The sequence below is a fragment of the Bactrocera oleae genome, chromosome 2, assembly GCF_042242935.1.
Source record: "Bactrocera oleae isolate idBacOlea1 chromosome 2, idBacOlea1, whole genome shotgun sequence".
Lineage (NCBI taxonomy): Eukaryota > Metazoa > Arthropoda > Insecta > Diptera > Tephritidae > Bactrocera > Bactrocera oleae.
The window spans coordinates 27,670,266-27,684,471 of NC_091536.1; the positions used below are offsets into that span (position 1 = coordinate 27,670,266).

Below are 14,206 nucleotides of genomic sequence, written 5' to 3' on the forward strand. Positions count from 1 at the left end.
GGCCCATAACCTGTGGGAGTTAAGCAGTGTATGAGTAGTGAATTAATTTATTTAGAAATATAATTCGGGTATACGACAAGAGTTTATTGTATGTGTGATATACATTGGTTACTTGTGACCGACTACTATTGATTTCATATTTTGTCTTCTCCCTGTTTGCTGTTTCGGTAGATTGACGCCGTCGGGTTGCGCAGCAGCGCTGCTCGCGGTAGTGTACGTGAATACGTTGCGTATATGTATGTGTGCGTATCACTATATTCCACACTATGGATCATAGAGAACTTCGCGCAAGATCCTGATCCTGAGTATAGGAATTTAGAGGGCATGTTATGTTCAAAGATCCGATGAGTTAGAAACTCTTTGATTAGCTGATTTTGTTGCTCTAAGTATAAATATTTTAAATCTAGTAGTAGAGCACAAGAGAGTGATAATGAAGAAGAAGAGAGAGGTAAGACGATAATTTACCAGAAAGCGGGGTTGTCATTGTCAAGACGTACCAAACCTTGTATAATTCGGTATAGAAGGTTTAACCCAGATTAGGCCAGAGTTGAGTATTTCCGCGAAATAGTAATGCTTTACTAACTATGGCGGAGTAAACAGCAAGATCTAATTGAAAATGATAATGAGCCGACTTGCATAACACATTGTATTCTAATTGAGGAAAATCAAAGAAAATTTGATGTTTTTGAGCAAAAGGAACTGTTTTACAAAGTCTTTATAATGAAATAGACTTGGAGGAAGGTGCTCAAAATGAATTACCTATCGTGGAAAATGAGTTGGGCTTCCTGAAATAAAAACTAATATAAATTTGCTAGACTTGCATGGTGAAGAATGAACAGATAATGGCACTGAATCTGATTGCAACATTAGACTTATTAAAATACTCCCTTTAATTCCACTTGAGGAATTATTTTCTTTAGTTCAAAGTCTAAATACTAAGCAAAGAATCTATTTGACCTATTTGATGCACCAGCTAAAAACAAATCGCCCATTTTATGAGTTAATTGGCGGCGGTGCAGGTTTAGGAAAGAGTCGTTTGATATCTGCAATATACGAAGCTCTTAACCATTGTTATAATTCTACACCTGAATCCAATTCAAGTTTAAAAGTTCGTCTTTGCGCACCTACGGGTAAAGCAGCATTCGGAAAAGGAGGAATGACCCTTTAATCAATATTCTATTTACCTATTAATCAGTTGAATAGAGAGTTGAGGCCACTTAGCAATGACACAGTCAATTCATTGTATTCCAGACTTACCGATTTAAAATTAATCACAATTGATGAAATATGGCATATGGACGATGGTAGGTGCTCGTATATTTAGCTCTGAGATTAAAACCAATTTTCAAAATAGACAACCCCTTCGGTGGTATACCGATCATAATTTTTGGTGAAGCAACTCTCACCCGTTGGAGATAGGTGGATTTTAGTTGGTTCCCTTTTGTGGAAGTTATGTAAATACTTTGAATTAACAGAAATAATGAAACAACGGGAGGATCATGCCTTTGCAATTGCATTAAACCATATAGTATCTGGTACTATGACAAATAAGGACATATCACTCATTAAAACTCAAATAGTTTATTCCGAGAAAGTTCCCGATGATGCCATATATTTATTTTGGTCCAATGAAGAGACAAATAATTTCAATGCCCTCAGTCGAGTCCCAACTGAAGCTATCCTTTCAACTGCAAAAGACTCAGTTAAAAGAATTGGTATAAGTTAAAATGAAAATATTTTGGAAATAATTAAATTTTTCAAAACTTCTAAAACGCAGGGACTGCCCTATGATTTGACACTAAAAACCTCCGCCAAATATATGATTACAGTGAATATAAACACGTGTAATGGCTTGGTAAATGGAACAGCTGGACCACTTATTTAAATTGATTTCCATTGGTATTCTCCAACAATTCTGTGGATTAAATTTTTGGAACCTTCTGTTGGTTTGATAGCACGATCAGAAAAGCCTTATGCTCTAGAAAGTTCTTGGACACCAATTGAAAAAGTTCTAAAATCTTTTCAATATGAAAGAAATGAACAAATTTCAATTGAAAGAAATCAGTTTCCAGTTGTTCCGGCTGAGGGAATAACTATTCATGAAAGTCAGGGTGCCACATATAAAAAAGTTATAGTTCATACTGGCCCAGAATGCCTAGAAATTTTATTTCTCCTAAAAAATTTTCTGAATCGGATCCTGTATTTAGGGAACTGAATGAATTGAACACAAACAAAGCTCTGACAACAAGTTTCAATTTTCCGATTTCTCGAACATCAGGACATCAAATTTGATTCCATTATGTTCAGAGTCTTCACGCTTACATTAATTAAAGCGACTGCTATCTTCAGATATTTCATGTTTTGTAGAAACTTGGAGTTATCCTTGCAAAAATTTCGATACCAATTAACAAGCTGAGAATAGATAGCACAGAAACAAGCAACAGAAATAAACGGGGCATTATAATATATGCAAAGCATAGTATTGCTTGCGCTATATAACCAAAGGCTGTAAAAAAAATGTATTCAGGCCGCAAAATCTTAGAAGCGGTTTTGTTTAAATATTTCAATATTAATATTCTGGTTCTATATAGAAATTCAGCTTTCTCTGTCAGACATTTAATCGTAGAGCTTCGGGAAGTCCTTACTTGTGAGTTATGCAATCAAAAAGCGCTAATTATTGAAGATTTTAACATTTACTAAATGTCTACAGGGACTACAATAGGAAATCTGCTCAAAGAAAAAACTTTAGTTCCCTGCTTGGTGTAAAATATTCAACTACACCTGCCTATACACAAATTGATTGGTCATTTTCAAATATTGGCCTTCCTATGTTAATGCAATTACTTTTGAGACAATACACAGCTATCATGATAGTATTTGTGTCTCTATTTCGAACTAAAGTTTTCAGACTTAGTGCAATAGTTCTTCACTTTTTTTCAAATATAATATAATCGAGTTAGAATGGTATAGCAATTTTGACAGTAGTTTTTAAGACAATTTTAAGAAAAATATGTAAATAATCTAATTAAGAAAATTTACAAAATAAAAATACAAATTGCTCTAATTCATATCACTGTGAATGTAAATAACTAAGGCAACAGTTCCTACTTCTAATTATTAAAATATATAAAGAAATCTCAAACGAGTATACCATTTAACTTTTCGAGAGTATAAAATGTTAGGTTACATCCGAACTTAGCCCTTCCTTACTTATTTTTTCTTTGATATTAATTCAAGTTACACTTTTTCAGCTTGGTGACCGATAAGAAAACAAACTGTTTTGTTTTATTAAATAAATGAGAAGTTAATATTGTTTAAAATATTTTTATTGTCTTATAATACATGAAGGTTATTCAGGAATTTTTATCACTGAAGTTATAGGTTTATGGTAACTGAAATAAGAAACATAAGTTTGAGACTTGATATCCTCTAAATATCTGGAAAATACCGCGTAAATGTAGGTCCCATATTTTGTTGTGGATCATTATCCATTTTCAAATTCATTTTCCCTGAAGAAAAGTTGTCAATCGCTCTGATTTTACCAGTGAAGTTGGTGTCGAAATCCAGGATAATTGGAAATTTATTACCATTGATAATCCGATTGAAATACATAACTTCAATTGTATTGTTCAATTCAAACGAAATACTGCTCCAAAATAATAATAATGTTACGAATATTATGACGAATATTGAATAATTTAATTTTATCGTAATTTTATATTTTTTATTAAATGAGGTACGTTGCTCCAATAATTAATAAACACTTTACCCGACGCTGCCTTTAGGTTTTTGTTTAAGCAATTGATCACAAATCAGCAAAATTGATATTTGATTATTAAATGCGAACGTTGTTCACGTAATTAATATAAAATTTGCTGTTTTCATACAATTGTGTAGCTAGTAGCATTTGCTAATCATGAATATAAAATTAAAAAAAAAAAATAGACTATGAACATAATTATAAGTATATGAAATTTTTTCTAAACATCTGCCGTTAAGGCTTCATATAATCTCAATCTACCTGAAAATGATGTTTTAACCTGTGTTTGTGAAGTCGATGTTTTCATGCAATTGTGGTATCTGTTGCTAATTTCGAATATACAATTTACAAGGAAATCGATCTCGAATCTACACATAAATATATATCATTTCGTCCAAAAGCACTACTGTTATGGCTTCATGAAAAATCCATTAATAGTATTATAATAATTTCGAATATACAATTTACAAGCAAATCGATCTCGAATCTAAACATAAATATATATTATTTCGTCCAAAAGCACTACTGTTATGGCTTCATGAAAAATCCATTAATAGTATTATAATAATTAATAATGCCCGAGTCTGTGAAATTACTTTGCTAATTATGTATATATGTATAAATATATGAAATATTCTCCAAAAGTACCGCCGTTAAGGCTTCATGAATATCTGTAGTTTAGTTTTTTTTTACCTTAATAGCCTACTCCTCGCTCAATCCACGAGAAAAGAGATTGCCCTCTAAAACATTCAATTGCTCTTCCTCGAGATCTTCAATTTCAGCTTAAGCTTCTTGATTATAGAGTGTCTCGTTTTCCTCTAGATTAAGGGTTTTAATTTGCTGCATGTTTGCTCCAGTAACCCTATCGGAATGCGTCTGCCGTTTTTGTTGATGGTTTGTATTAAACGCTTCTCTATATTTATTTCGGTACTGCTGTTGTCTTTGGGATGTTCTCTGCGATGGTTATGTACGCCAATTTATGTTTTGCTGTAATTTTACACCGACGGATCTATATCCATGGATGTCACTGGCTCCTGCTTGTCATTTCTATTTTCATTCGTTTTATATTCTGCGTTTACAATGTGGTGATTTCTCTGTTGATGTTTTATCTTTTTCTCTGAATTAATGTTCCTTCTTAGTTTATTTTGATCTTCAATGGAAGTTTTCGAAATTTGAAGAGAATACATATTTTTCCCTAGTCTTGGGCTAGTGCCAAGGCGTAGAGAAGCAAATAGTATGTCGCATAAAGGCCATTTGAGGGTAATATAAAAACTCGTTACGCATCGGGTGCGTGCTACTGTCACTTGTTGCACGCAATTTATGCAAATAATCGGTAACACAAAATTTTTGTCTGCATATCAGTAGAGTATCAGGAAATATGCAACACAGTTACTGTACTGCTGCAATTATTGCATAGCTCGAATGCACCCAACTACTCTATACTTTTCGCAAATCCATTCTGCTGTTTGACATTTATGGGTCATTATAGTTTTATTCGTGAGACGAGGCAATTTTTTCTCAACCTCATCGAAATATTGAGCACTAAAAGATTATCCTGCCTGAAGGTGGAAAGTTGTTGTTTAATTATATATTGGGCGTTTGCCCGCATATGTGAAGTCTAATCTCTATTATTGCTTCGAAATTTAAAACTGTATTAAATGATGCTAAAATTGCATTGCTTTGGTAACTTTTAAATATTTCATATGCGGTATGGCCGGCCTGTCGCCAGGACACATAGGATCTTATTTGCTCACCAAATACTGGTAATGATATACCAGATCAAGGGGCTCTTCACTTTTCACTTGGGGTAATATTTTTACTGCTTCGAATGTTTTCCCAGTGCTCTGAGTGGTCATAAGACTTTTGTTGTTGTTGCAAGAAGCTAGTCGTAGGAGCCTGTATTAGGGTCGTTAATAGATTGGCTTTCATTATATTTTGCCCAAAAGTTTGTAAATTAATAATTTTTTCTATCCAGTCCTCTAAATTGCCGTTTTGGCTCATTAAAACGACGTTTACACAAAAAATAACATCAACACTTATACAGCTTCGCGTTAAAGGTATCTATTAGGTTTCTTTTGTGTAATATGCTTTCTATTTTTTTTTACAAAACATCGTAGGATAAGAAGATTATTTTTGTTTAACATCAACAATTTGATTTGCTTTACAATTTATTTAATTACAATTCACAAAACTATCAAAAACATTGTATTTTATTAATATTTTCTTCTAAAAAGTTAGTTTTAATAATTTTTAATACAGACTATGTAATTTGAATGCCGTTTTGGGTTAACTTATATACAATTTACAAGAAAAACGATGTTGAACCTACATATAAGCATTTGCAAGATAATCGAGTTTGAAAATAAATATAGGGATACGCAATTTTCTCCATAAGCACAGCATTTATGGCTTCACGAAAAATCTATTAATTTGTCAAAGAATTGAAGTAGATTTTTCTAATCAGGAATATACAAGTTACAAAAAAATCGTTTAACAATCCAAACATAAATATTTGCAATTTATAGCAAATAAATATAACATACTATTTACAAGAAAATTTAAATTGAGCATAAAGCAAAAAACAAAAAGCTCTGCCGTTATGGCTTCATGAAAACTCCATTAACCAGATATTTATCCTGAATCTGTGAAGTTGATGTTTTCATGCAATTTTGGTAGCTTTCGCTAATCATAAATATTCCTGTTGCGAGAAAATCGAGTTTTTTACAAATGTTTTGCCGTTATGGTTTCAAGAAAATATAATATGTTTAGCCTGAATCTATGAAGTTGATGTTATCATGAAATTAAGGTTGATTTTGTTAACGTAAGTGTGTATATTCACATTATAAGAAAAGCGATTTGACACTAAAAATAAGTATATGCAACTCTTTCTAAAAGCTCTGCGGTTATGGCCGTATGGAAACTCTATTCTGTTAACCTGAAAATGATGTTTTACCCTGAATCTGTAAAGTTGAGTTTTTCATGCAATTGCGGTAGCTTTTGATAATCATGAATATACAGTTTACAAGAAAATCGAATTTGAACTTAATCATAAGTGTATACTTACTTCACTGCTCACGAATTTTCCGATAGAAATTAAATAAACGCACTGGATATAGTTTGTTTTTGTTTCGCAGCCTCTTTTATTTGACATAGATATTCCTTTAACCTTTATCTTTTCTTTATAGTTAATTCACTGCGTTTTGAAATACAGTTTATAGTCATATATTTTTAGTATAATACCATTTTGATTAAATAATTTTCTTCACGGGTTGTCCTCTGGGGGAGCTCGGTGAACGTAACGGATCGTCGCGAACGGATATCTAAAAAAAGAGTCGCTTCTTCTCGCGATAATATTTTTAAGGCTTGTTGGGTGGTGAATGTGCGTGGATTGAGTGATGTATTTTATGATGTGTTGTGATGCGTTTGTTGGGTAGTATGGTGTGTAGTAGGGGATAAAATAGTGTATGGTGTGGCCTTTGGCAGTACTGATATCAGACGTCGACCAAACACTCGATGGTGGCGTGAGGGTTTGCCAGGAAATTCATGCAATGCCCGTGTCCTCTTGTAATCTGCTATCGTTGCGTGGGCTTCATGCTCTTAAAGATTTAGCATCTCTTCAATGCTTGTGTGTGATTGCTTGAACTGCACCATTTTGAATTAAACGAGTAAATTAGCGTTTTGATTTTAGATAAGCGCTTGATTTTGTGGTTTCGATATTATCGGTGTTAGGAAGAAAACACAATTTAACGAGTGGCCGCGTTAGTATTCCGATTTACGTTCTTAGATCTACTACTCTTATATGACCATCAGATCCTGGATGAACCTATTCTATCCGACCTAGTCGCCATTCTATAGAAGGAAGACAATCGTCATTTATTACGACGCATTCTCCTACACAGCCTTCTTGCTGGCTTGTTTTCTACCGATATCGCTATGGAGGTAGTCATTCATCTAAGGCTGCATCGAAGATAATAATGGGATGCCGATCATTGTAACTGAAGCTAGAGTTCGCAGGTCTTTCATTAGCACGGAGAAGCTCATAGTATATAATTCCCTGCCAATCTCACCAAACACACAGCAAAACCTTCCTGGCCGTCATCCTCACTGGGCCACCGTTTCCGCCGGATCATCCTGTTTCGACCACGACCATTTTCGCTTGACGTTGTCGTAAGTGATCCACTTTTCATCGCCAGTCACCAACCGCTTCATATACAAGTAGGATTCGATTTTGCTGCAATGAAAATTCGGTCCATGAGGTTTTTCTGCGTTAACTCGTGCGGCACCCTTACATCGAACTTAAGTTTGTATCTAATAGGTCTTCCTTTTTTATGTGTTTATTATCTCGGAATGATTTCACGTTATCTTGTTTAGAAAGAACCCGGCTGAATTAAGTGCTTTGATCACTTGAAAAAGTGATTCGCACGCTAATGAGAGAATGTGGCTACCGATAGTACATCGCCCACGTTTGTGTTTTTGGCACAGCAGTTGCTAAAGGCAAAGACAGGTTACGAAAGACTAAGCGCTGGAAATCTTTGCCATTTTTGTGAACTAATATTTGCCTATAAATTTTTTCTAGATCCCCATATGAGCAACATGAGAGCAGGTCGTAATGTTGGCCCTGTATATACAAGGTGCGTTCCAAAGTAAACAGGACTTAAAAAAAAAAAAAAGACAGAACAAATGGTTTTATCGACATAAAAAATTAATTTTGTTCAAAATAGTCTCCTTCTGCTTTAATACAGCTTTTTGCACGTTCCAAAAGCATGTCGAACGAGTGTTTTAGCTCGTTGCCCGGTATGGCCGCCAGTATGCCGGTGCAAGCCTTTTGAATGGCCTCCACGTCTGCATAACGCTTTCCTTTCATCGGCAAATGCATTTTTCCGAAAAGGTAGAAGTCGCACGGTGCCATATCAGGTGAATACGGGGAGTGGTTGATTGTTAAAATGTGATTTTTGGTCAAAGAATCGGCCACAAGCGTCGATCGATGAGACGGCGCACTATCGTGCAACAAACGCCAACTTCCACCTTCACACCAAACGCTTCAAAACTCCAAGGTAGAATACCGCATTAACATTTTGGCCGGGTGGAACAAATTCTTTGTGGACAATACCCATCATAAAAACAAATCAGCATTGTCTTCACTTTTGACCTTTCCAGGCGCGATTTTTTGGGTTACGGCTCATTTCTCATTTATGTCCTCACGACCACTATGAAAACGTCAATTGAAACGTTTCGGTAAAAGTTTTACCAATTTTAAAACAAAATTTAATGTTGGCTCTTTGTTCGAAGCTCATTTTCGCACCGATGACAAAAACATACTGACACTTAAAACGCAATAGCTTCACTTCCAATAGATGAAATGTCATAAAATTTTTACTGGAAGTCGAAAAGGATAGCAGATTCTAACGCACTAGTCGACATATAGATGGCGCCACTTGAGTTTACCTTGTTACTTTTTTACTGTTTACTTTGGAACGCACCTTGTACTTGTAGTACATCATTGAATGATTTGTCTGAGCTTGTACACTTTGAGGCATTAAAAACCACTCGTACTTTTGTTGTGATTTTATCTGGTTTCATTACCCTGTGATGTGGAAGATAAAAAGATAAATACCTACCTTTAGATATTTTTTTCCATGGTACAGCTTCTTCGCTTATCATATGCTGATTTAAGCTCGCTTTTCTTTACCAGACTCTGTTCCATGCTTAGAAATTGCTAGATTGCTGATATCCTAGATTAATAATTTCAGTAAAGGTGGATGAAAGGAAGTCGCACAATATAACGTCCATATTGGTTTATTGTGTTGTGGACTTGTAATAGACTTCGCATAACTGGTCTTCACTATGTCCAATAGAGACGACCGCAGTGGGTTATACTTTTATAACGATTTTGATATATATGTCTTTATATCGGTATCCAAATTTGAGGAGCTAATGGGGTGTACATGCATTTGAAACCATAAAGCAATGTTTATCATTACGTGATGAAAGTGAACAGCCTAAAAAAAGGTCAACCAGGCTGCGACCATTTGTTTCGTACATGAAACGATTTGATACCGTGTCAAAACAAGCTCACCTTCGACAATACACGCCAAATAAGCCCCACAAATGGGGTATTTAAATATTTGTTCTATACGATTCCTATGCGTATGCCTATAATTCGAAATTTATAGCGGCGCAGGAGATAATGTCATTTTGCCTGGAAAACCAGATAACATCTCAGCTAATGTTGTTCTCCGTTTGTCCGGCACGGAAAACAATTTTGTTAACCACATTATTTATTTTAATAATTTTTACACAATTCCGATGTTGGTGTATTTACGTGCTAGAGGTATATAGGTATAGTCTAGGAACAGTGCGCCCAAACCGAATTCCTAACTGCAAATTGCCATTGGAAGGTAATATCCAAAAAGAGCCAACAGAATATATAGGGTACAAAAAAGTAAAGGTAAAATAAGGAAAGAAAACAGCCGTTCGATTGTTATTTACATATGTCGGAGCTAAGCCATTTATGAAAGCAAATTTAAATAAAAAGATCCCAAAGATACCACATAAAATGATACAAGGGCGCGTTCGAGTTGCTGTAACTCTGCTGATGTGTAGACAAAAATTTAATGCTGCCGATTATTTGCATAAATTGCAAAAAGTGACAGTAGAACGTGATGCTGTTGCAAGTGTTGCCATAAATTCACGCGAACGTGATACTTTGACAAAATTGCAACACTGCTGTCGTAATTGTCATCTCTTACATATTCCAACTGTCATATGGGTGGCGTCGATTTAACGGACGGGCTCATGCGACGTTACCATATAATAGCAAAAACCAGAGATGCGACAGTACGATTATGACCTTAACGCGCATTTAGAAACGAATGGCTGAAAATTTATTCAGTTACCGGAATTTCGGGAAGGCATCGCTGCAGACCTGGTAGCCTATAAAGCAAAGCAGTCAGTTGGGCGGCCAAGTAGAACACCCACAGCAAGTTCCCTACAACCAAGTGCGTCAAAATTTCGCTGCAAAACTGTTCATTCTGTTGCAGATATCATATATGATAACATCAGTCATCATCCTGTCTGGCAAGATTGTGCAAGCACCGCAAAATATCACAAACGCAATGTTTTTGTTCTAGATGTTAGCTTTATTTATGCTGTTCAAACTATAAAAATTGTTTTTTAGATTATCATTACTGAAAATAAATAACATGTTTCTGAATTCTCATATGAAATTGTAATTATACCGAACTGTTTTTAATAACGTCAATAATCTGAAGTGCCTAAAAATTTACTATGATTGTAAAGCTAAAGCCCCAAGAGTGTCTCTAGGTACTCATTTATGTATTATTAGATAGAAGGTAGACGATGGACTTGCAACCTATTTTTTCGGAATCAGAGGCTCAAACTTACCAAAAAAAAAATTTTTAGAATTTTTGCTCAATATTTTAGAAACCAGCATTAGAGAGTTAAAACATTTGCATTTTTTTTTTTTGCTTTGAAATGAAAAAATTTATCAGAAATTAGTAACATATTTTTTGCTGGGATGTTAAAAAAGCAAAAAAAACTGTTAGTAAGGGGGGCTAGGGTTTTTTCTTTCGAAAAATCGATTTTTTTTCTCTTATCTTATGGTTTAACATTTCAAGAAATCCTTAAAATTTTAGGTCGAAAGAAGCAATATTCCTAAAGTTATTATCTTATTAATCTCCTGGCCTTTAACGCTCCAACCAATAGTTCATAAACTTTAGACGCGTTTTTCTCAAAACTACTTTTTCAAAGTCCGTGTTCACTGTCATTACAAAACTACTTGACCGATTCATTTCAAACTTTATACACTTTTTTGACATGCACTTTTTTTTTTTTTTGGTTTTTTTTCAGATAATTTCTAGCCGAGTTATGGTTAACACCGCAAATTGTTGTTTTCTCAAGACGTTCTGGGAGAAGCTCTTACCGGCTTGTGCTTCAATATTCCTGCATAAAAAAATTAACCTATATTGTCGAAAGTGAGCTCAATAATGTACAAAAGGTCCGAAAAAAATTACTCAATCCATATTTAAGAAAAAAATTCTTTTTTTTACCTTGAAAACCCTTGGACGAAAAAAAAAATTTTACCTGTTATTGAAAAATATATAGTCCGATTTGTGGAAAAAACCCCCTTTGCATCTTCAAAAGAAATAAAGCTCGAGTTTTCTTAAAGGTTATACTTCCACTACTCGCAAAAAGCTTTATGCAAAAAAAATTGAAAAATACGAGGAAATTACCTTATCTGTCAAAACAAAATGTTTCTAAAATACAACTTTTTGCGTAATATACTATGGTCAGTTTAATCTAAATATTATATTTTTTATTCCGACTGTGGTGCACAACATGTCCGAAGACCAATGAACTCTGCTTTCAAACGACAATACACATTTAAAACCATTAAATAAAAAGGAGGATTCATCATGGTTTGGGGATGCTTTTCTTACTATTGTATACGTCCATCATCCATCCAGCTTCTGATTGCAATATTTAAAGTAAAGTAAGTAGAGAGTCAGGGGTGTTGCAGCAAGAAAATGACAATAAAAGTGGGTAAAAAAAAAATATTCTTCTCAGATAACATTAGCACTTTAAGCTGGAAGCTTAATCGCCGGATTTAAATCAAATTGAGAAGTTTTGATGAGAGTTAAAAGTAGCCTAGTAAAGGAGTAAAAACATTAAAAATGTCGCCTGGTCACTGGTAAGGGAAGTATGAGAAGCTATTCGCCAGGCCACATGCCAAAAACTCGATGAACCTATGTCTCGCTATTGTCAGGCCGTTATACCTAATAAAAACTTAAGAACCAAATACTAAATAATTAAAATACATCAAAAATTAAATAACGTTAAAAAATGTATAATTAAACTTTTGTTTTTAAATAGAACTTTAATTTTTATAAGTGTCCCTTATCTCCACAGCATAGAATGAGATGAGCTATAGAAATAGTTTTTTCATTATGAATAGAATTCAACCCAATCTTTTATTATTTGATTGTAAGTATGATAACTATTGCAAAATAAAGTCTTGGAGCAAGAAGACTATAAAAGTGGCTGACTACACAAAAAATATATTATAGCAGGTTCTTTCGCTGTGCGAACAATCTTAAATGTTTTTATCAATGTAACAATGTAAAATGTGATTTATAATATTTATTAAATGGTTTATAACGGATTTAGGAAAAATTACGGATAGATGTTGTATTGTTCTGCTCAGATATTGTATTTAAAATTCATACGGAAAAGATATTGAATATTCACTTGAGCAACATCGTATACAATATATTCGTTGTAAAGAAGAGATGTTTTAAGGTTGGTATTTGTAATCGGTTTGCCAAGTGGAATCTCTACGCCATCCTCTCTTTTATAAGAATCTTTTGGGTCAGGCATGGTCCGTCCACGACCTAAAGTACTATGTTTGTTAGATTGTAGCTTAGTTATGTATTTTGATGAAGTACATTCCAACATGTTACCAAGTGCTACCTCGGAGAGAAGCATTAGTCCGGTGGAGTCTTGAGCAGTGGTACAACAATAATTTGCGGATTTTGAAACCATATCTGCGAAGTATATTCCCTTGCCGAACATATAACCTGTAACCGGTGCCTCAGGTGGTGCGATTTTCAAACCATGCGACAAAATTCCAGCAAAGTTAGTAAGGCGAGAACCATGCCATAGTAGTTTCCGATTTTCAAGTTTTTTGAAGGGCTTATAACGTCTATTTTCACCCTGTCGAACCACTTTAAATATATCAACGACTTCCAGTTTATACATTTTATGAGTTTCAGCATGTGTATTTTGTACGTATTTTTCAAGTATTTTGTATTCTTTTGAATTTTTATCAATGGGATCAAGCTTTGTTTTTAGTTGCTGATAATGTTTATCTAAAGGATTCACATTTTCTTCTTTATTTTCTGCTTGTAACATACTGTAAGCACATTCAATTTCCAAGAGAGAATCGAGGACTTGCCTGTGCTTCTCAACTAGCTCAATATTATCTAAAATTGTAGGGTTTTGAACACCAAAGTTATGTGGGATTAAGGTGTAAAACCGATTAGTGGCATCAATAAACTTCAATTTTTTCCCATTCTGCTGTATAAGATCATAAATCTCAGAAAGCACTTTATAAGCAGACTGAATTTGCTTCTGACTTAATTTGCCTAACGGCATTTTTTCCATATCGAGGTCGAACATCATCATTGTTTTTTTCATATTGTCAACGTCAAATAAAACTTTAATTAGGCTTTGAACAGATTCATTTAACTTTGATTTGATGTTACAATTTTCTGGACATATAGCTGTTTGCTCCTCATAGTCTATTTCGATTGGGTACATACGGCCAGGAACCTAAAAAACAAAAAAAAACAAAAAATAAATTAAAATTGCTTAAATATTTTTACCTAAGTTATGATTTTTTATACATTATTAAGTTGATTGCCCGGT

The 14,206-nt window shown here is 34.2% G+C and overlaps 1 protein-coding gene and 1 pseudogene across 2 annotated transcripts in view; one reads left to right on the plus strand and one right to left on the minus strand.

The window, feature by feature from the left end:
* The first annotated feature begins 1,649 nt into the window (after positions 1-1,649).
* On the plus strand, positions 1,650-11,064 carry LOC138855719 (uncharacterized; annotated as a pseudogene).
* Positions 11,065-12,605: 1,541 nt separating this feature from the next.
* Parp1 (Poly-(ADP-ribose) polymerase) overlaps positions 12,606-14,206 on the minus strand; it is an 87,327-nt gene continuing 85,726 nt past the window's right edge. For both annotated transcript variants that reach the window (XM_070112909.1, XM_070112908.1), the window contains one exon: positions 12,606-14,110. In XM_070112909.1, the coding sequence (XP_069969010.1) occupies positions 12,980-14,110 (1,131 nt within the window). In that variant the 3' untranslated portion in view covers positions 12,606-12,979. The remainder of the gene's footprint in view (positions 14,111-14,206) is intronic.